Here is a 20,356-nt window from a genome sequence, read left to right as displayed (position 1 = left end):
ATTTAGAAGACAACGGTCAACATCAAAGTTCTTGATATGCCGCAGGGTATATCTGGGCAGCTTCGGCACTTTCATAAGATGGTCGAGAAAAATCTAATCGACCTTCGTGTGTTAGTCGTTGGACCCCCTCCAGAAGACTATAAAGTCCCCGCGGAAGAAGAACATATCGCTGAGAAAGAAGTTGCTTGAACCCAGTTCCCTTTCCGCGTAGAAATACTATCTCACCTCTGAAGTGGAGAGAAAACTTGTTCACCATATATAAACCTATGAATTACTTCTTTTACTATTAATTTGTTTTAAAATAAAATTATGTAAACTTATGTATTGGACTAAACAAGTCAACACACTCATACCACATGCACCCCACACTACTATTGGATTCAATTACTTTAACAGACCATGTCATTCGTCCTACTATAGTACTGGCATGGTGTTAAAGTCAAGTAAAACTAATGACGTTGAATGTGGTTTGCTGCATGTCTACATGTGCTCTTTTAGGGTTCATATACTTTGATCTCTAATAAAACCATAGCCTAATTAAAGTACCGACCAAACACATTGATTAACGAAAAATTACAGTAAAATTGAGAAAAATATTTGAACACGAACAAGTAAGCTGCAACATCTACAAAAGCAATAATAACAAAAAAAATTCAAAGGCAGGCCACGTGGGTCATCCTAAACATAACACGTCTTTGATCAAATATCATTATTAACTAAACCAATCAATTAACCAGGTGAATGTCACCACCACCTTATCGCTAACTTGGAAGTTCGTTGACTTATCAATTCAGTTGCTCCGTGGACCACTGCTTATGACCCGGGACCCACTTAGGACACTTAGGACTCCGGTAACTCGCCACAACCCGCGAGTCAAGCAACTCAACAATCGGCGCGTACTTGACACACCTCGGCGTCTTATACTGATTAATCGACGCGCCAAGACTAATAGCGAAATCCATGAGCTTATCGAAGCTCCCGGGCTCCACCACCTTAATCTCGAGCGGCCCGATGGACTTGTCCGAGGCTCGGCCCTGTCTGTAGACACTGTTCAACGACTCCTCCACCGCCAGACAACAGTCTTCGAAGGCGGAGGCCGGGACGGGTGTGGGGCCCGATGAGAGCTCCCAGTAGAGGACGTAGTGGCCCGGGATTGTCGACGTGTCGGCGTGGCTGGTGTACTCTAAGAGGGAGGTCCCGAAGGGTTGGAGGTGGGTCGAGGCGTTTTTTACCGCGGCTTGAAGCTCGACCTCGTCGGTTTTGTCGGAGTCTATGCTGAGGACTACGTTTTTCCGACATATGAATTTGAATTGAGGTGCCTTGTTCTTGAATCCGGACACCTTTAGTACATCGCCTACTCTGTACCGGTAAAGCCCTGTAACATCGTAATTAACATCACTTAGCAATTAGCATAACCGGAGAAGTGACGAATTAATGTTGGCATGGATTAAATTGCCATATCATTAGTCTCGATTTTGTTTTGTATTATGCTAAAATATCACATAAACTATTTATTTTATATTAGATTAGATTTTAGTAACATCATTTTATATAATATCTAATGCTTGCATAACATACCTAACTTACTCCATAACTATAAACACATTTTTAGATAGCGAATTCAGCAGTCAACTGGATCACACACAAAAGCGAAACTCTTATTATTTTCAGCAGATATTCATTATAAAAGCTTCTGGCCATGTTATGTAAGTCGTTTACTGAATGGATGTATAGTCCTCATATTAAGAAAAAAACAAAAACAAATTGAAGACAACCCTTTATAATTGCGGGTGACTAATTATTTATAAAGTTAATTTTAAAGTATTGTTAAATAGAAAAAGTCTAAAACAAAATAAATTATACGAAGTTGGAAATTTTAAAGTTTTGTTTAGGGGAAAAAAGGAATAGACATCACAGAAATGTGTTAATATGAAAATAAAAAATCATAGTAAGCTTGAAAGAATAAAATTAGACCCAAAACTAAAAAGGTCATATCTAGTTTTCGAATACTCTATTTATTACATAAATCTTGCAATCTTTTGGAATGCTTCAAGGCTAAAGTTCATTATTCTAATTGTAGATACGTAGTCATCCTTCACTTTAAATTTATCTTTTCACAGAAAGTTGAAAATAATTACCGGCATAGGTTGTGATGACGAGCTCATACTCATGCCCAAGCTTGACATCAACCAAGTCAACGAGCTCTTGCTGCTCATTATCAGTCAACGACTTCGGAACATTAAAGGCACCGTTAACGCCGTTATTCCTCTGAACCGGCAGGAACTCAAAGTAAGCCATGGTAGGTATAAGGGTATACGCCACGTCATCTGGCTTACACATTGGATTGAGGTTAAGCCCAAAGTAACACTCCGACGAGGCGTACATAGTGCACACTAACGGCAGACCGTTACCGTAGAACTCAAGCGTCGGAATATACTGCGACATTGTTCCTGTCACGATGACGTCGATGTACTTAGTGTTGGGCCATAGCCTCGTTATAATCCCTTGCCATGTCTGTTTCCGGCACTCGTTCTCGATTTCATCAGCTAGTAATGGGTCTGGCTGGGCCAGGACCCGTCCGACCGCTGCCCGGACAGATGGGTCGACTACCTCTGGCCCGATGGACCCGGCCCGAATATCGCGGACCAGGTCAGGCCAGTTCTTTTCGAGGAATTTGATGGCCCGTATGAAGCCCGAGGCGAAGACTGCTCCGACCCGGAGGACTTCATGGCGGTGGATGAGGCCACAAAGCATTTGGGAGTACATGCTTTGGTAGGAGTCGGGACAGAGGATGGCCTCGTTGGGGCTCGTGTAGTTGGTGTATGGGTCGAAGGGACGGTTGCGGAAGTGGTTGCTTTTGTAGTAGCTGGTGAGGACGGGTCGGGCTGGTAGGCCCGACGGGGTCTTCGCCTCCGATTTGACGAAGAGGAAGTACATCCCTTTTCCTTTCTCTAAACCCGAGACGTGCTGACTCATCACTGGCATCAGGAGGCTGTAAAGCAGCGTCCTACGGTCCAGCTCCTCCTCGATCGTGGGCATCAACTTACGCTCGCCTCCGGATGTTCCAGAGCTGCAAATATAGTGTTTAAGTTAGCCTTTAGTTTTTCAAATTCCATAATATATTCCTTGTTTCGTTTTTTAACACTATGAATCTTCTCGAATATTCCCTATATATAAAAAAAAATATAATAATGTGTGATCTTGATTGATTCGTCTCGATATTACTTTAAGGTCCCGTTTGGTATAATTTCCTATAAACGTAAACGGATTGGAAATGAATCTAGAATATTTTTACGTTGTTGTTCATTCGTCGGGATGGTTTCGCAACTTGTATCTCATGCAAGATGGTCGTTTGATTCCCTTCGTCATGGGTATTTGAAACCCCACCCTCGTATTGTGGAAACAAATACCTTCGTCGAAGGGAGTCATAAGACCATCTTCTTGTGACTTGCAAGTCACGAGATCACCTCTACGAATAGACAATGAAATGAAAGTTGTCTAGATCCGTTTCCAATCCGTTTACGTTTCCGGAAAATTATACCAAACGGGGCCTAAGAATATCAGAAGTTTATGACTTTTACTGAGAGATTTTCACGATTTCAAAAACGAATCGAGAAATATGACAAGTCAAAACAAAAACTATATCATAAAACAGATGGAGTATGATTATCACTACTTTCGTGTTAAACACAACCTTAAATCATGAAAAAAGTACCTAGTGAGAAACTCCGAGATGGGAGACGAGGAGAGGATAGGGGAGGAATCGCCCTCAGCAATCCGATCGATGTTGGGGGCGATATCCTCGTACTTGATGACGGGGATGGATTTCTTGAAGGAGTCACGGTCGGTACATCCATGGAGACCGTGGCGTCGTAGATACTCAACACGGGCATTGCGCGTGAGGATGTCGTCGAGCACTCGGAGTTGGACATCATCAGCATTCGATGTGACGTCTTCTATGAACTGGATTGCCTTCTTGTTCTTCTCTTGCAGCTCCAAGCCGCTAACTTCTTCCTCCCTTGGTGCCTCCGGCATCTTTGTTGGGTTTTTTTTTTTTGTGTGATGTGGTTTTTTGTTGTTGTTGAGTTGGTAATGAAACAGAAAGAGAGTTGAACGTATGGGGAAGTGATGGATGGGGGAATTTGTGGTTTGGGGTGTAAGGAGAAAGAGAAGGAGAATTGGGTTTTTATAGCACATGAAAGTTAGCAACACTCCAAATCCAAGGTCACTTCTGTCAATTTGCACCATTTATTATTCTTTTTTTTTACCTTTTTACTTTCGTTTTTGATTCTCTACTGTGATGGATCATACTCTACTGTGATGGATCATATCTGTACTGTTATACTTGGTTGATGGATCATCCTCTACTGCTCCCGTTGCTATTTTTTTTAATGGTGGATTAGGATGGGAAAAAAAAACGCTACAGAAACAAGTAGCAATTCGAATTTTCTGCTATAATATTGCTGAGAAGATCGACATGCTGAGAAAATCGAACAAACGTAAATATGGTTAACTGAAACAAGTTTTTCTAGAGAAAAAAAGGTTAAAAAATAAAAAAAACTCGACGATGAATCTATAAAAATCGCGACCAACGTAATACTACAAACGCAACAGAAATAATCCAATTGGTAGTTTAAATCTAACTAAAAGCTTGTGATTAAAAGGTAATTTTAGAAGTGGAATAATTAATCTTAAAATTACCATTGACACGTCTTTTTATCATCACACTTGGAGGGTTGTAGTTCAGTGTTATGATATCATGCACAATGTGTGCTTATCAATATTTAAAACTAAAAACAACGCAAAAGAAAAATTAAAAAATTAAAAAGGTAAACTTGTAATAACCTCACGTTCTTTAGTCTTTAAGAAGGATGAGAGATTAAAGGCAATTTACGAGCATAATTGATTTACCACCCATCACCTTAACAGTTTTTAGTCCCTCCAAAATCAGAAGAAATTACATATTTCAAATGTTAGTTGACGTCATGTGATAATTATTTATGAAATTTTCAGTGTATGAAAGGAGATTGAAGGTGATAAACAGGCAATTTGGCGGTAAACCGGGTTAGAAAGCGTTACCCGTAATTTAGTGCATATAAAAAGATTTGAGCTTCCGAACAGGGAGCTAAATCCCAATTAATACTGCTTATCCTCTGTGAAGTCATAATATAATAATCTGGATAAATTAATGTTAGAGTAGTATGTATTACCACGTACGCACATTAGAATACTAGATGGAAGTATGTGGATTTTTAAAGTGTCAAACTGCAAGCTGGCACTAAACTTTCATGTTTGACAAAGGTAATACTAGCTTTTGCGTCTAATTAATTTTTTTCTTTCACAGAATCATTAATTATTTGACCGAAGTTACGAATAACTATCACCCGTATCGATATTTATTTGAAATTATCCAAATTTTATTATTTTTTTACCAAAAACCAATCATTATATTCTGTTAACTTTTCCATCCAAAATATTGAAATTACCATTATACACTTGACATGTTTCAAAAATTACAAAATACCAAGGATTCCATCCTTTTCCAGTAACTCATGGTATTTTCAAAATATCATGAGATTTTCATTACTTTGTAACTATTTTTTTTTAAAATAAAATAAGTCAGCTAAAAAAAGATAACACATACACACAAGTAAATTTAATTTTAGTTTTTCCATTGATTTTAACTTTTTTGAATCACAACTTTTCCATCGATAGATTCATTAACCACAAATTTTCCATCGGAGAGTTGTAGTTGCAGACTATGATGGATGGGGGTTACGATGAGGACGAAGCTGGTATGGTGATGGATTGCGGGCAGAAGGAGAGGAGATTGACTAGGTTAAGGCTCTGGAGAGGAGCTTCGATATCGACAATAAGCTCGAGCCGGACAGAAAGTTGAAGTTGGTGGTGGAGCTCAATCTGCAGCCGCCAACAGGTGGCGGTTTGGTTCCAGAACCGTCGTGCGAGGAATTAGGGTTTGAGTTTGACGGACCTGGACTTGAAATCGAAGAGAAATTGGGGTTTATGAAGATAGCCAGAATTGGGGTTTATGAAGATCGGTGGAATTGGGGTTTATAAGGATCGGCGGAATTAGAATAACAAGAGTTTAATTGAAGAAAAATCAACATCGCATGCGGGAGTGTTGTCGGAGAGCATGGAGAGGAGTTGGTTGTTGAGCTTGTCGAAGGCGGTGGATATGCTAAAGATGCATTCTTCGAGTAATTTGGAGGTTCTAGGAAGGTATGGATTCGCTGACGGAGCGGTGGTGGTTGCCACGGCGGGTGGAGGTGAGGTCGAGAAACTCGTCGACCCACAATGGCTGAGATTAGGTTGGGGGAGGGAAGCCGACGCCGAAATCTTCGTCTCCATAGAAGATGAGGGGTTGGATCCGTCAGAATGTTGTCGGAGAACACGGAGAGGCGGAGGCATTGAAGCTTTGTAAAGCTTTGTCGAAGAACATATGCAGGAAGAGGAAAAGGGCTAAAAAATTTACTGTTCAAATGATTGTAATTTTTTACGAACAGTACAAAAAAAATTTTACTGTTCAATGTTTTGATCAAATAAAAGGCAAAGTAATATTGTTACCTTTTGCTGAGTTGGCAATATAAAAATGAACATTTTATTTAAAAAATTTTTAAAAAAATTGGATTTTCAAACTTGTGTAAATCTCATGATATTTTCAAAATATCATGAGATATTAAAATGGGGTAAGAAACCCTTGGTTTTTTTAGTTTTTTTGGATTCTGTTAAGGGTATAACGGAAATTTCGTCGTTTTGGATGGAAAAGATAACAGAATATAGAGATTGGTGGCTTTTGGTAAGAAAGTTGTGTAATTTGGGTAGTTTTGAATAAACGCCGATATAGAGGGGGATTACTTGCAAATTCGGCCAAATAAGAGGTGGTTCCGTCTAAAAAGGCCTTAATTATATAAGTTTTTTGGTTGAAGCTTAATTAATTAAGTATCTGTTCGACTCGTTAATACTCAGTTGATCTAATAATTTATCATTAGATTCCTTTAAATATTATATTCAGAGCTCTTGAATTTGATTTTTATGAGAGAAGTGTATAAAAACATTGATATTGGAATGAGTCTACCACTTAATGTATCATTCGATGTAGAATGGCCGAATCAAGTGTAAGGGAAAAAACCTGTCTCAACTCTCAAGAGAGAGAAGAACCCTATCCTCTCTTCTAATATGCTAGGGTATTTTTTAAAATATGAGAATATGTCATTTTAGTGGAGATATCATCGGCCGGAATTTGTTTGTCAAAGTCCCTTGGGTTAAGGGATGTATAGATAGCTAGATATCAGTTATAACAAACTATTTCGTTCTGTTATTTTCTGTTATCTTATTTTCTCTAATTATTTTCCTCCATAAATAGGAGCAATGTTAGATTTCTTGCTTGAACTTTTTCCCGAGCAATTCCATAAAACTCTCATCTGACATTCAGTTTGTAATAGAAGTTATGTTTCATATCTTTCATGGCTTCCATTGTATCTATTGATTGTGCTCTATTGTATGACAAGTAACATGGTATCAGAGTAGTGAATATTCTTTGTTTATGCTTCTTTCTTCCGCATCTCTTCAACTCATGCATAGAACCTCATGCACAGAACCTCACGCACAAATTTCTTTTTTGCTTCTTGCTAATTTTCTTCTCGATATTACATTCTTGAGATATGAAAGGTGAAATACTTGTTTCTGAAGTTATGGATAACTCTATTCCATTGTATCTGTCCAACTCGGACACTCAGGAGCAATTATTGTATCACAAGTCTTTCATGGATCAACTAGCTTTAATGCTTGGAAACGTGTAATCTCCATCGCAACCTCTAGGAAGAACAAGCAAGGCTTCCTCGATGGATCTTGCTAGAAGCCTTTGCTGGATTCTCAAAAGTGCAAGGCATGGGAAATAAATGGTAATATGGTGATTGGAAGGCTCGTATCTACCCGGTCGTTTCTAGGCGACGGACATGGATGTGTAAAACATTAAAATCTCTAAATTAACCTATTACCTAAGACAAGTAAAGGGAAAGTAAAGGTCGCATCTCATGGAAGGTAGTTTATCAATTGTTTGTAATCAAATTCTTTTAAATCAAACTAAATTAAAAAGAAGGAGATTTTGTACACGAACAAAGCTAACAACTAAAATACCAAATGTAATCAATACGAGGAAATATATTAGTAAAGGTACGCTTCGATATTCAGTTATGCGGATGATCCTAGTAAATCGTATATTCAAGTTTCATGCCAACTGTTCCTATTCATATTCTAAATTAACCAGCATTCTCGACCGGATCTACTAATCCTATCCTAATTACTTAACCACAACGATCGTCTATGATTCAACTAAAGGAGGTATTAATGTAAGGAACACCAGGTTATAAAAATTGCAAGCGCCGCTATCCTATAGTTCAATTATCTACATCCAAAGTCCTAGTTCAATCCGAATCAGGCAGAATGCTTGCTTCAAATGAATAGATTACAACAACCGCTAATAATATAACCTAGCCGTATGAAATACTAATCCAATCCTAGGTGATCGGTCAATAATTCAACCAATAATCCAATTAACAATTCAACACAAGATGAAAAGAACACAACTTAGATGTAAAACGCAACAAGGATAAACTCACATCAACATAAACCAAATACCTCCATTACTGATAGGCGATATCTTGCATAGCGCATCCAATGGTTGTTAGCATCGTTTATAGGTGATTTGGCAATGTTATGGAGCATATTACCCTGATACAGATCTTGCAGTGCAGAAGCGTTATTCATGAGGATTACAGACATAAGAGAGAAGATGAAGAGAAGATTGCCACAAGGAAGAAGGCGCGACCGCACAGAAGAAGGCGTAGTTGTGTAGGGCAACGGAGCCCAGGGCGTGACCGTGCCCATGGTGGCGTGACCGCGCACCCGTTTGTGCACAAACCGGACCAGATGAGCCTAGGAGCGACTGCGTCCTAGGTGGCGCGACCGCGCCCCTATTATGTCGGGATGTCAGATTGGATTTCACTTGCAGGGATTGCTTCGGGCCTTTGTGACTTTCTGATGGAGTTTCAGTTTGGGTTTTTAGCATTAGTATCTTTATGTTTTAGGTTGAATAAATAGGGTTTTAGGAGCTTTGCCTCCTCATCCATCATTATCTTCGATCAATTTTACGTTCTAGAGAAACTATGTCATACTGGTTCTCTTTTGCTTTGTTCAACAGTTTAAGCCTTCAGATGATTTGGTTGTAAGACTTATACCTCAGTTCTTATTCATATTTGATTTGTTTCATCTCTCTTGCGCTTATAAGTTTATTGAATCTGATTTATCTGTCTAGCCTGATCATCTAGATAGATTAGATCTATCTATATTGCTAGGGTTTGATTATTTCTAGTTGAAAGATCTTATCTTTGTGTAGCAAATCAATGCATGATCTAGTTGGGATTGCTATTATAGAGAGAGTTAATTGTATGTTAAATATCGACTTAAATCACTGGTACTGCATGTACCTATCTATTCTTGAGTTCATTGCTGCTTTACTATTGATAGTTTTAGGATTGTAGTTTAGTAAGGGTTAGATAGGACTAGTTGGACTGATAGCTATATCAGAACCGGGATTAGGACAACCATATAATATGAATTATTGATGAACTTGAACTTCAAAAGGAGTCAATGATCAACCTATCTATCCGTTGTGTGAATGCTGGTTGAATGAAGTGTTTTCTCATATTACTTTCATAATCAAGTTAGTTTGTTTAGTTGCATACAAAACCCCTTGGTTACTTTATAAGTTAAGCATATCAATAATATATCAATAATACAAGAATTGATAAGTTGACTCCCTATGGAATTCTACCCTTGCTTGTTGCTTTACTATTGTAGAGTTGCTAGTTAGGATAATTACTTTGATTGAGCTAAACGACACACATTTTATGGCTCGTCAAATTTGGCATCGTTGTCGGGGAGTCAAAGTTTTTTTCTTGTGTTTTTAGTTTGATTAACTTTGATGTTGACCAGTGTATGGTTGATAGGTGTATTGTTGAGCTTACAAGAGATATGGAAGGGGAACAGAAGACGGTTGTTGAGCATCTAGCTAGAATCAAGGAGTTGATTACTGAGCTTCAAGAGGATGAAGTTGTTGAAGTTAATTTTGCTGGTGGATTCGGATATCCACGCCTTGGTATGATCAACTTTGGAATGAATACAATCCGATGTACATAGATTATCCCCAGCGTGAACAGAAACAGTGGTGGAGGCCTCGCGATCCACAACCTAGTTCTGAACCATCCACTGCGGAGTTGATAAACAATATGGGGAGGCATGCTGCAACTTGTGCCCGGACTACACAAGCGAGCATCAAGAACGTGGAAGAGTAGATTGAGCGGATGGTGTAGATATTATCTACTTTAGTACATAATATTTCCTATGCAATGCCGTCTCAGACCACAATAGACCCAAACACTATAAATGTTAGTGCTATGACATTAAGGAGTGGTCAAAGCTCAGAGAAGACGTCAATTAAGGAAGAATTCGAAGGTGAGGAACCAACAGATGCGCACCCGCGCCCTGAGATGCGCGAACGTACATTATCCCCTACAGAGCCACACGACCACGCACACGAGCTGCGCGACCGCGCCTTGGACACTGGAGAAGGGTGAGACCGCGCCCTATCCCTGCGCGACCGCGCACCCTCTTCTGCAGACGAGCGCGTCTGCGCCATGGAGCCGCACGATCACGCCATTTCGGTCTTCTTTCCATAAGCATGTGCGCGCCCTCTCCCTAAGGTGTGAGACCGCACCGAGCCTCCTGGAGACATGTGCACCCGCGCCTCGGACCTGTGCGACCGCACCCCTGCTGCCTCCAAAGACAAACTTGGGTTGCTGGTGAACAATAACGAGGATGATCCGGGCCCATCACTTGATGCCAAAGACGACATAGATGATCCGAGTGGTGATTTCAAGCGGAGCCAAGACAACTACGTGCATCCAAACTCCCCACCGCTCGATACTCTGAAACCCCCAACACCCTTTCCTCATTTTGCTGAATTCTTGAAGGAGCTATGCATGGTAAAGAGGAAGAAGATGCTATAGGGGCAACATAAGGTATCGCATCCAGGACACTGCGAGGCAAAGAAGAAAGGTTGGTATGATAAGAGAGTAAGGAAAAGATGAGGTTTCAAATCCTACTATGTGAGGAAGAAGAAGGAAGTTCGAGATGAATTGGCTCGTGAAGGGCCAAGTGTTGGATGATTGATAGCTGAGAAGTCGAGCCCACAGCTTTAACCAAGGCGCTTCTCGGAAGGCAACCTGAGATATGAGATATTCTTTCTACTTTCACCTATCTTTTTTCTTTGTTTCACAATAGGGACATTGTGTACTTCAAGTGTGGGGGAGGGAAATTATCTCACTTTGTTTGCATTTTTGTTTTTTTTTTTAGTTTTTCTTTGTGAGTCGGTTATCATATTTCCCCTATTTGGTACTTTGTGGACTCCTATAATGGTGCATTGACTTTGAATCTCTTTAATATGTTTTAAATGTTGATATTGCAATTGCGTTATGATGATGATATGATTGATAAATTTTTGACATTGACTTGAGCATGTGGACTTTGATTAGGATGCACTAGGACCAATACTAAAATCGCACTTTTACCCTCTTATCAATAGTTTTATCATATTGTTCATATTATTTTGGTTCCGTCTTTTCATTACAAAAAATGGCATAAAAATATAATAAAAGGTGGGTGAGCTGCTAGTGCAATAAGTCAGAAGAGCATGCAATCTCCGTTGTGTGAAAGATCACTCCGGATTCGATCCTCCATGACAATGCAAAAAGTTTCATTAGTGGGTCTGGACCGTAAGAGGACGGACCTGATACCTGAAATAATGGTTTTAAAAGAAAAATAATATGAATAATTGAAGAAGATGAAAAGAAGCAACAAAAGTATATGTGGTATTTCTTGGGATGAGTTGTGATTTTGTGTGTGCGTTTGGTTGTGTTGGAGCTTATGATATCTTATCATTGATTATGAAGCATGTTAGGAAGGGAAATTGTAGTTTGTTTGATCTTGCGTTATTATCCTTCATATGTCAATTAGATAAAGACAACTTTTTCATATTCTATAGATTCACTGTCATGTGCTTGCGTAGGACAATCATAGTTCAAGTTTGGAGAATTGTTGATAACATGCATTTTGGGTTAGTTTAGAGTCGTTTTGAGTCTTGCATTGTTTTGCTTTCATAGATTTTTTTGTAGAGTCGGAGTCTACGCTTGTGCTTTGATGATTGTAGGTACTTTGGAGTTGAAGTGTTGATGATGACCACTGCTATCAAGTTTTTTCATACTCACTGAGACTGATGTGCATAATGGAGGTGTGAGTTCATTGCATCTTACTCGAGGACGAGCAAGGTCTAAGTGTGGGGGAGTTTGATAGGTGATATCTTGCATAGCGCATCCAGTGGTTGTTAGTGTCATTTATAGGTGATTAGGAAATGTTACGAAGTGTATTACTGTAATCCGGACCTCGCAGTGCAGAAGCGTTATTCATGAGGACTTCAGACATAAGAGAGAAGACAAAGAGAAGATTGCCACAGGATGAAGGCGCAACCGTACAGGAGAAGGCGCAGTCGCGCAAGGCAACATAGCCCAGGGCGCGACCGCGTCCAAGGTGGCACGGCAGCGCACCTTTTTGTGCACAAAACAGACTAGCGGAGCCTAGGCGCGACTGCGCCCCTGTTGGGTCAGACCCGATATCTCATCTGCTGAAGCGAAATACATGTCTATGAGTTGTTTTGTCACTGAGTTAACATCTCTCGACTACTTCATGAACTCATCGTCCCTAATGTCACACACCTACCTCTCAAATGTGACAATCGGGCCAAATTTTACATCTCCCACAACCCAGTCTACCATAAAAATACCTAGCATGTCGAACTCGACTAGAATTTTGTTCGCGGAAATCTCAATGATGTGTTGATCAGTCTACAACACACTTCTTCTTCTACTCACCTCGCATACATGATGACAAAGCCTTTGACAAAAAATCAACAACGTGGAGCTATTGGCAAGTTGGGCTTGTCTTCTCAGCCTCCATATTGCACGGGGATGTAGATATAGATAGAAATTAGTTATATCAAACTCTTCTGTTCTGTTATTTTTTGTCGTCTTCCTTTTTTTACTTGCTTTCCTCTATAAATAGGATCAATATTAGACTTCTTGCTTGAACTTTTCTATGAGTAACTATGTAAAACTCTCCTCTCATATTCAGTTTGTAATAGAGCTCTTATTGACTGTTTCATATCTTTCATAGCTTCCATTGCACCCATTGATTGAGCTCGGTTGTAAAGTAAGAATGGAACAAATTGTCTATTTTCTTCTCATTATTGTATTCATTTTTCGTTAGTTTTGACAATGCTAAATAACTTTCATTTAACTATTTTACATAGTTTAAGTGTATTTATAGGTTGCTTATGAAAAGTAACTTGAAATACCATGGAACTTAAAGAAAGTACATTACCAGCTGGTCGTTGAAGTGAACCAGTAATATCTAAGAAAATTCTTGGAACACAATGCGTATCATAATTGGATAGACTTATACAAGGTATATCTTGGGAGAGGAAGACTGACCAAAGATAAAAGTTTCCTTATTCAAGGCGAGGAAAAGAAAAGATATCGGCTACCAAAGACAAAATTCTTGAAGAGTATATAAATAGGAAGAGCATTAGGCTTAAAACTTTTCACATGTCGTACAAGCTATATTGTTGAGAAAAATGGAGAGTGTTTACAAGAGTGGTTAAAGCGTTTCTCTTGTTATTGACATTGGTTACTTAGTTAAGATAGATTAGGAGTGTCTAGACTAAAACTATGTGAATTTTATCACTACTTGTGAGATCAATAAAAGAATTTATGTGAATATTATCCTAGATATACTTGTTATCGAAAGTTTTCACTTCATAAATTGTGATCTTATTTAAGCTTCTATTTTATCATTGCAAGGAATTAGTTTTTCCTCAAAACTCTATCTAGATATGTTAGTTTCGAGGGTGTGATACTCTTGGACTGCTTGCACAGAATCGTGTTAATTCACTTTCCAAACAAAGTATTTTGACCCTATAGAATGCACGGGTTACCCGAAATCTCTGTTGGGATAATATGAGAAGGTCAATCTGTTTCAGTCACTAGAGAACAGATCTTGAACGTAGAAAAAATGTATAAGTTTTGTAACTTTGTAAATGAGACCAAAGACCTCTATTTATAGAGATAGCAAACCGAAACAGTTACGACGATTATGGTAGTTACGGAAGTTGCGGAGGTTGTGGCGGTTGGGCAGTTACGGCGGTTATATTCGGTTAATTAACCGAATTTGGATTATACCTTTTTCGAGAAAATCTGTTAAATCTGCTAATTAACCGAATATGCCTAATCTGTTAAATCTGTCCCTTGGACCCTGCAAGGGGGCTGCGCCCCTTGACCCATGCTTCGTATTCGTGATCGATAGCTCGTTAGCTCAACAAACGTGCACTCCGTACTCCCCTAACTTGTTTATGAGCTTAACGTGAAATCGCATCGACCTCTAGTAAATCACATTACTACTAAAATGTATTAATGGAACTAAAATCAACAACATATCCCCCCCCCCATTTTAGTGTAATCCTTGATATGCTCAGTATATATAAAAATATATACAAGTGTATAAACACAAACATAACGATCAAACAAATGCATAAATGAAAATGTCTTGCGATTGAATTTTCATCTTGGTATAATACACATTCCAAATACTCAAGAATCAGGGTGTCGTAACGATTGAACCCGCAAACCCATTTGAATACCTGAAGATATTATACACATAAGTTTCTACAACACTCTACTATTTATACTTGACACTTTACAAGCCATGTGTCCTTATCCATTAATAAGCATATAGGAAGCCAAGTCCAAGATTCTTGAAGCGGTAAAACTTCATGCTCACATAGGTGATCCTTTTAATATTGCACCTGTATTTGCAATTTTTCAAAAGAACCATTAAGAAGATATACTTCAACCTAACCATCACTTGCAGTTCTGAGCATATACCTTGGGAAGATAAACACATGTGCTCTAATCTCTAACTATGATCTTTCCGATTCTTCTTCTAACGTTGTATTAGAAGGGAATTGGGTATACCATAGCTAGTAGATTTAGATGTACTTTAATCCCATCCCAATTACCGACTTACTCACTAAGTCCCTAGCTAACCCCTTCGTCAAGTGGTCAGCCAAATTTTGTTGTGACCGAACAAACTCAATGGATATTACCCCATTCATGATTAATTCTCTAATCATACTATGTCTAACACCCAAGTGTCTAGACTTGCCATTGTATATTTGACTATAGGCTTTGTCCAATGTGACAGCACTATCGCAACGGATAGAAATTTGTGATATCGGTTTAGGCCATATTGGAATCTCATATACTAAGTTTCTTAGTCATTCCACTTCTTTACCAGCAACAACTAATGCTATAAACACAGATTTCATTGTGGAACTAGTTATACATGTTTTCTTCTTGGAAGCCCATGAAATGACACCTCCCCCAAGCAAGAACATCCATCCACTTGTAGAGGATGAATCTTCAACATTGTTTATCCAACTAGCATCTGCATAACCCTCTAATATCAAAGGAAATCCAACATATGACAAACCATAATTCATAGTACCCTTCAAGTACTTAAATACCCTTGTTATTGCATGTCAATGATGTCTACTAGGATTACTAGTAAATCTGTTCAATTTACCAACCGCATAAGCAATATCCGGTCTAGTGATTGGCATAGCATACATCAAACAGCTTATAGCTTTTGAGTATTCGAGTTGATCCACAGGTTTAACTGTATTTGGCATAAGCTTTTCTTCCGGATCCATGGGAGTACTTACCGGAGAACAATCTTCACGATTAAACTTCTTGAGTATTTTCTCAATGTAGTGAGATTGTGTAATTACAATCCCTTTATTCTCCCGTTTAATCTTAATACCAAGAATAACGTCCACTTCTCCCATATCCTTCATGGAGAACTTTGATGACAAAAAACTCTTTGTTTTATCAACTTGACTTTGGTCAGTGCCAAATATCAACATGTCATCAACATATAGACAAATGATAACACCTCTACCAGATGCATCAAATTTGCTATATACACATTTGTCAGCTTGGTTTAGAATGAAACCACTAGACAAAACAACCTCATCAAACTTTTTATGCCATTGTTTTGGTGCTTGTTTTAGCCCATGCAATGACTTAATTAACTTACACACCTTATGCTCATTACCAGACATTACAAATCCTTTTGGTTGCTTCATATACACTTCTTCTTCCAAATCACCATTTATAAATATTGTTTTGACATCCATTTGATAGATAACTAGATTGTGAATAGCTGCCAAGGCAATTAACAATCTAATAGTAGTGATACGAGCAACCGAAACGTAGGTATCGAAGTAATCGATTCCTTCTCTTTGTCTAAAGTCTTGGATAACCAATCGAGCTTTAAACTTGTCAATTGTACCATCGACTTTCATCTTCCTTTTGAAGATCCATTTGCAGCCCAGTGGTTTACAACCTGGTGGTAAATCAGACAATACCCAAGTATTATTTTCCATGATAGAGTCAGTCTCATCATCAATTGCTTCTTCTCACAAAGCAGAATCTCGAGATTTAATAGCTTCATCATATGTTCTTGGATCCTCCTCTATACTATAGTAGTAAGAGTATTGGGATTCAATCTGACCCTTTGATCCCTCAACTAAATATAGTTGAAAATCAGAACCATAAGATTTAGGTTTTCTAGCTCTTTTACCTTTACGGGGTTCATGTGTCTCACTTGGTACATCATTTGAATGATCGTCCCTTAGAGATTTATCCAAATTTGGTGTAGTGTACCTTGGTCTAGGTATTGAAGAGATGTGATTCTCATCAAATTTAGCATCTCTTGATTCTATAATTGTGTTAATAGAAACTGAATCATTAGGTTCGATAACATAAAACCTATAAGCCTTGGAATGCTCATCATATCCAACAAAGATGCAATCAATACCCTTTTCACCCAAAGTTTTCCTTTTAGGGTCCAGGAGTCTAACCATGACCCTACACCCCCAAACTCGCAAAATTGTCAAGTTGGGTCGTTTCTTATACCAAAGTTCATATGGGATAGTCTTGTTCCTTTTATTAGGAACCCTATTTAATAAATAGCAAGTCGTTAACATGGCTTCTCCCCAAAACCCTTCACTCAAACCAAAGTAAGATAACATGGCATTCACTATTTCATTAAGAGCTCTATTTTTCCTTTCAGCCACACCATTCTGTTGTGGTGTATAAGGAGTCGTAGTTCCATGAATGATTCCCACGGATTGGAAAAATACAGGATCATAATATTCACCACCTCTATCCGTACGTAAGATCTAATCAAGTCATTTTTTTGCAATTCAACTTTAGTTTTATAAATTCTGAATTTATCTAAGGCTTCATCCTTTATATGCAACAAATAAACATGACAAAACCTAGATGCATCATCTATAAAATTGATAACATACTTCTTATTTCCTAATGATGAAGTTGCATGCAAATCACATAAATCACTACGTATTAATTCAAGTATGACAGATTTTCTTGTTATACTTTTAAAAGAATGTCTAGTGATCTTAGTTAACATGCCAGTGTTACACTTTTCTAATTTTCCATCAAAACCGGGAATTAAATCATCTTTAGACATTTCAAGCATTCTTTTGTAGTGCACATGTCCTAGACGAGCATGCCATAAAGATGAATCAATAGTAGTAGAAGTAGACATAAATACAGAACCAGAATCATAAGGAACTCCATTCAGATTCATCATAAACATTCCATTATTATAATACCCGAATCCAATAAATACACCACACTTTGACAAGATATACTTGCCAGATTCAGAAACTTGCTTGTAACCAAGCTTATCTAATACAGGGCCGGAATCAGGTTCTTGCGTAATTTAGGAACATATTAAACATTATACAAAGTCATGGATTTTCCAGAACTGAATTCTAACACCACATTTCCTTTTCCTTCTACCGGAGCGAAATGATCATCACCCATGTAAAGGACAGAACTTTCATCCACTGGTACAAGAGTCTTGAACCAGCAACGACCCTTGCAAACATGTGTTGTGGTGCCAGAATCCATCCACCATGCGATAGCATCATCCTGCACATAAAATGCTTCAGAAATGAGTGATACCAAATATTTAATCAAACCATTCAAATCACGTACTAAATTCTGACCTTGGTTTTGGATTGGTCCTTAGACCCCTTTCCCAAACCACTTGCATTCGCGTTGTCGTGCTTCTTGCCATATCGGCAATCCCTCTTGAAGTGGTCAGTTTTGCCACATTTCCGACATTCTAGTTTCGGTTTCTTGTTGGAACCAAAACTGTTGTTCTTGAAATCACGCTTCTTTCATTTGTTCTTGTTATAATAGTTCTTACCCTCTTTGATCATGTTAACCGAGGGTCCAGCAACCTCTTTTCCCTTGCCTTTGTCACCATCCTGCGCCCTTAGAGATTCTTCTATGCGCAGGTGACTTCCAAGTTGCACCAAAGACAGTTCCTCTTTAGCATGTTTCAACGTGTGCTTGTATTCCTTCCAGGAAGGAGGCAACTTATCAATCACACTTGAGACGGATATAGATTCATCCATATTCAACCCATGTTCTGTGAACTGTCCTAGGATTCGGAGGAGTTCATTGAACTATTACATGACAGACTGCGTATCAACCATTTTCTAGTTGTTGAAATCGCTAACCAGGGACTTCTTGCTAGATGATTCCTCTTCCATATACTTGGATTCGAGAGAATCCAACAATTTCTTCGCAGATTCCGCATTCTGATAAATATCAAACAAAGGATCAGACATACCGTTTAGGATGTGTCCTCTGCAAATGTAGTCACCGTTTTCCCATTTTGAACTTCGCCTCATTGCTTTAATCGTGTCTTCCTCCAACACTTCATGCATCGGTGTAGACAGGACGTCCACCACCTTCAAAGCCGTCGGCATGAAGTGCATCTTCTTCTGCCAGCGTCTAAAGTCGTGGCCTTGGAACTTATCCAGTTTCCCGAAGTTGGTTGTCATTTCCTTCACCGTACTTCCTCCAGCCATGATTATCAGATAAATACTTTGTTCGTTTGTTAGTTTTGAGGGTGTGATAATCTTGGACTGCTTGCACGAATCGTGTTAATTCACTTTCCCAACAAAGTATTTCGACCCTATAGAATGCTCGGGTTACACGAAATCTCTGTTGGGATAATCCGAGAAGGTCAATCTATTCCAGACACTATAGAACAGATCTTGAACATAAAGAAAATGTATAAGTTTCGTAACTTTGTAAATGATACCGAAGACCTCTATTTATAGAGATAGCAAACCGAAACAGTTACGGCGGTTATGGCAGTTGCGGCGGTTGGGCGGTTACGGCGGTTATATTAGGTTAATTAACCAAATTTGGATTATACCCTTGGACCCCGCAAGGGGCTCCGCTCCTTCAACCCTGCGAGGGGCTATGCCCCGTTGACCCCTGCTTCGTATTCGCGATCGATAGCTCGTTAGCTCAACAAGCGTTCACTCCGCACTCCCCTAACTTGCTTCCGAACTTAACGTGAAATCGCATCGGCATCTAATAAATTACATTGCTATTAAAATATATGGATAACACTAAAGTCACCAACCAGATGTGCCGTATAGTAGCTTATGGGTTATAATCTAAATAAAAAAAAGAGCTTATGGGTTACAATTCACACCAACCTGTGTTGTGGCATGTGGTTTACAGTTGAAGTTAACCTATCTAATTACAGAGAATATAATATAAATTTAATATCCAGACATATATAATGGTCTGCCTTATGGTCTGCCTTCTTGTAGATAGAAATTAATGAACATTTAGGGAAAATAGGTTTGGCTTGTCCTAAACAGGAATCACCACCTTACAATAATATGGTTATCTTATTCTGCAACATATTAGGTATAAGACTCATAAGTGATTGGTTATGGCCGGATACAGTGGCCTGTTCTTTACATGGTTAGAGTTCATAATATCATTTTTAATTTCCTATTATTCTGTAAATGAAAATTTACGTCAATTAGTTTTTTATGTTTAAAGACTTCATATATATGTGTATACAATGTGGTAGTTAAGTTCCATCGTGGTTGGTGTTTTGCTTTGTTTCTCTTGTATTTCCATCCAACATGTTAGTAGTAAGGAAAACTTAAACTTTATTTTGTATGAAGTAGGGATTTAAATACGTAAGATATTATTAGATATATAAAAAATTATTAATAATTCATAATTGAAGCAAATGA

At 38.6% G+C, this 20,356-nt stretch overlaps 1 protein-coding gene across 1 annotated transcript; it reads right to left on the bottom strand.

The window, feature by feature from the left end:
• Window positions 1-785: 785 nt before the first annotated feature.
• On the bottom strand, window positions 786-4,035 carry LOC141251338 (uncharacterized). The gene is made up of 3 exons (XM_073670297.1): window positions 3,716-4,035; window positions 2,139-3,070; window positions 786-1,375 (listed from the first exon to the last, which is right to left on the bottom strand). Exons 1-3 carry the CDS (start codon window positions 4,033-4,035, stop codon window positions 786-788), a joined length of 1,842 nt encoding a protein of 613 aa, XP_073526398.1.
• Window positions 4,036-20,356: the final 16,321 nt, after the last annotated feature.

Source organism: Phyllobates terribilis, unplaced genomic scaffold (genome assembly GCF_046119375.1).
Source record: "Phyllobates terribilis strain yellow unplaced genomic scaffold, ASM4611937v1 Scaffold_6927__1_contigs__length_41068, whole genome shotgun sequence".
Classification (NCBI taxonomy): domain Eukaryota; kingdom Metazoa; phylum Chordata; class Amphibia; order Anura; family Dendrobatidae; genus Phyllobates; species Phyllobates terribilis.
This window is presented reverse-complemented; position numbering and strand designations above follow the sequence as displayed.

Coding starts and splice junctions, on each gene's coding strand:
- LOC141251338 (XM_073670297.1), bottom strand. CDS start 4,035: ATGCCGGAGGCACCAAGGGAGGAAGAAGTTAGCGGCTTGGAGCTGCAA. Junction 3,071..3,715: donor ATCTCGGAGTTTCTCACTAG/GTACTTTTTTCA, acceptor CTATATTTGCAG/CTCTGGAACATCCGGAGGCG. Junction 1,376..2,138: donor CGTCATCACAACCTATGCCG/GTAATTATTTTC, acceptor ACGATGTTACAG/GGCTTTACCGGTACAGAGTA.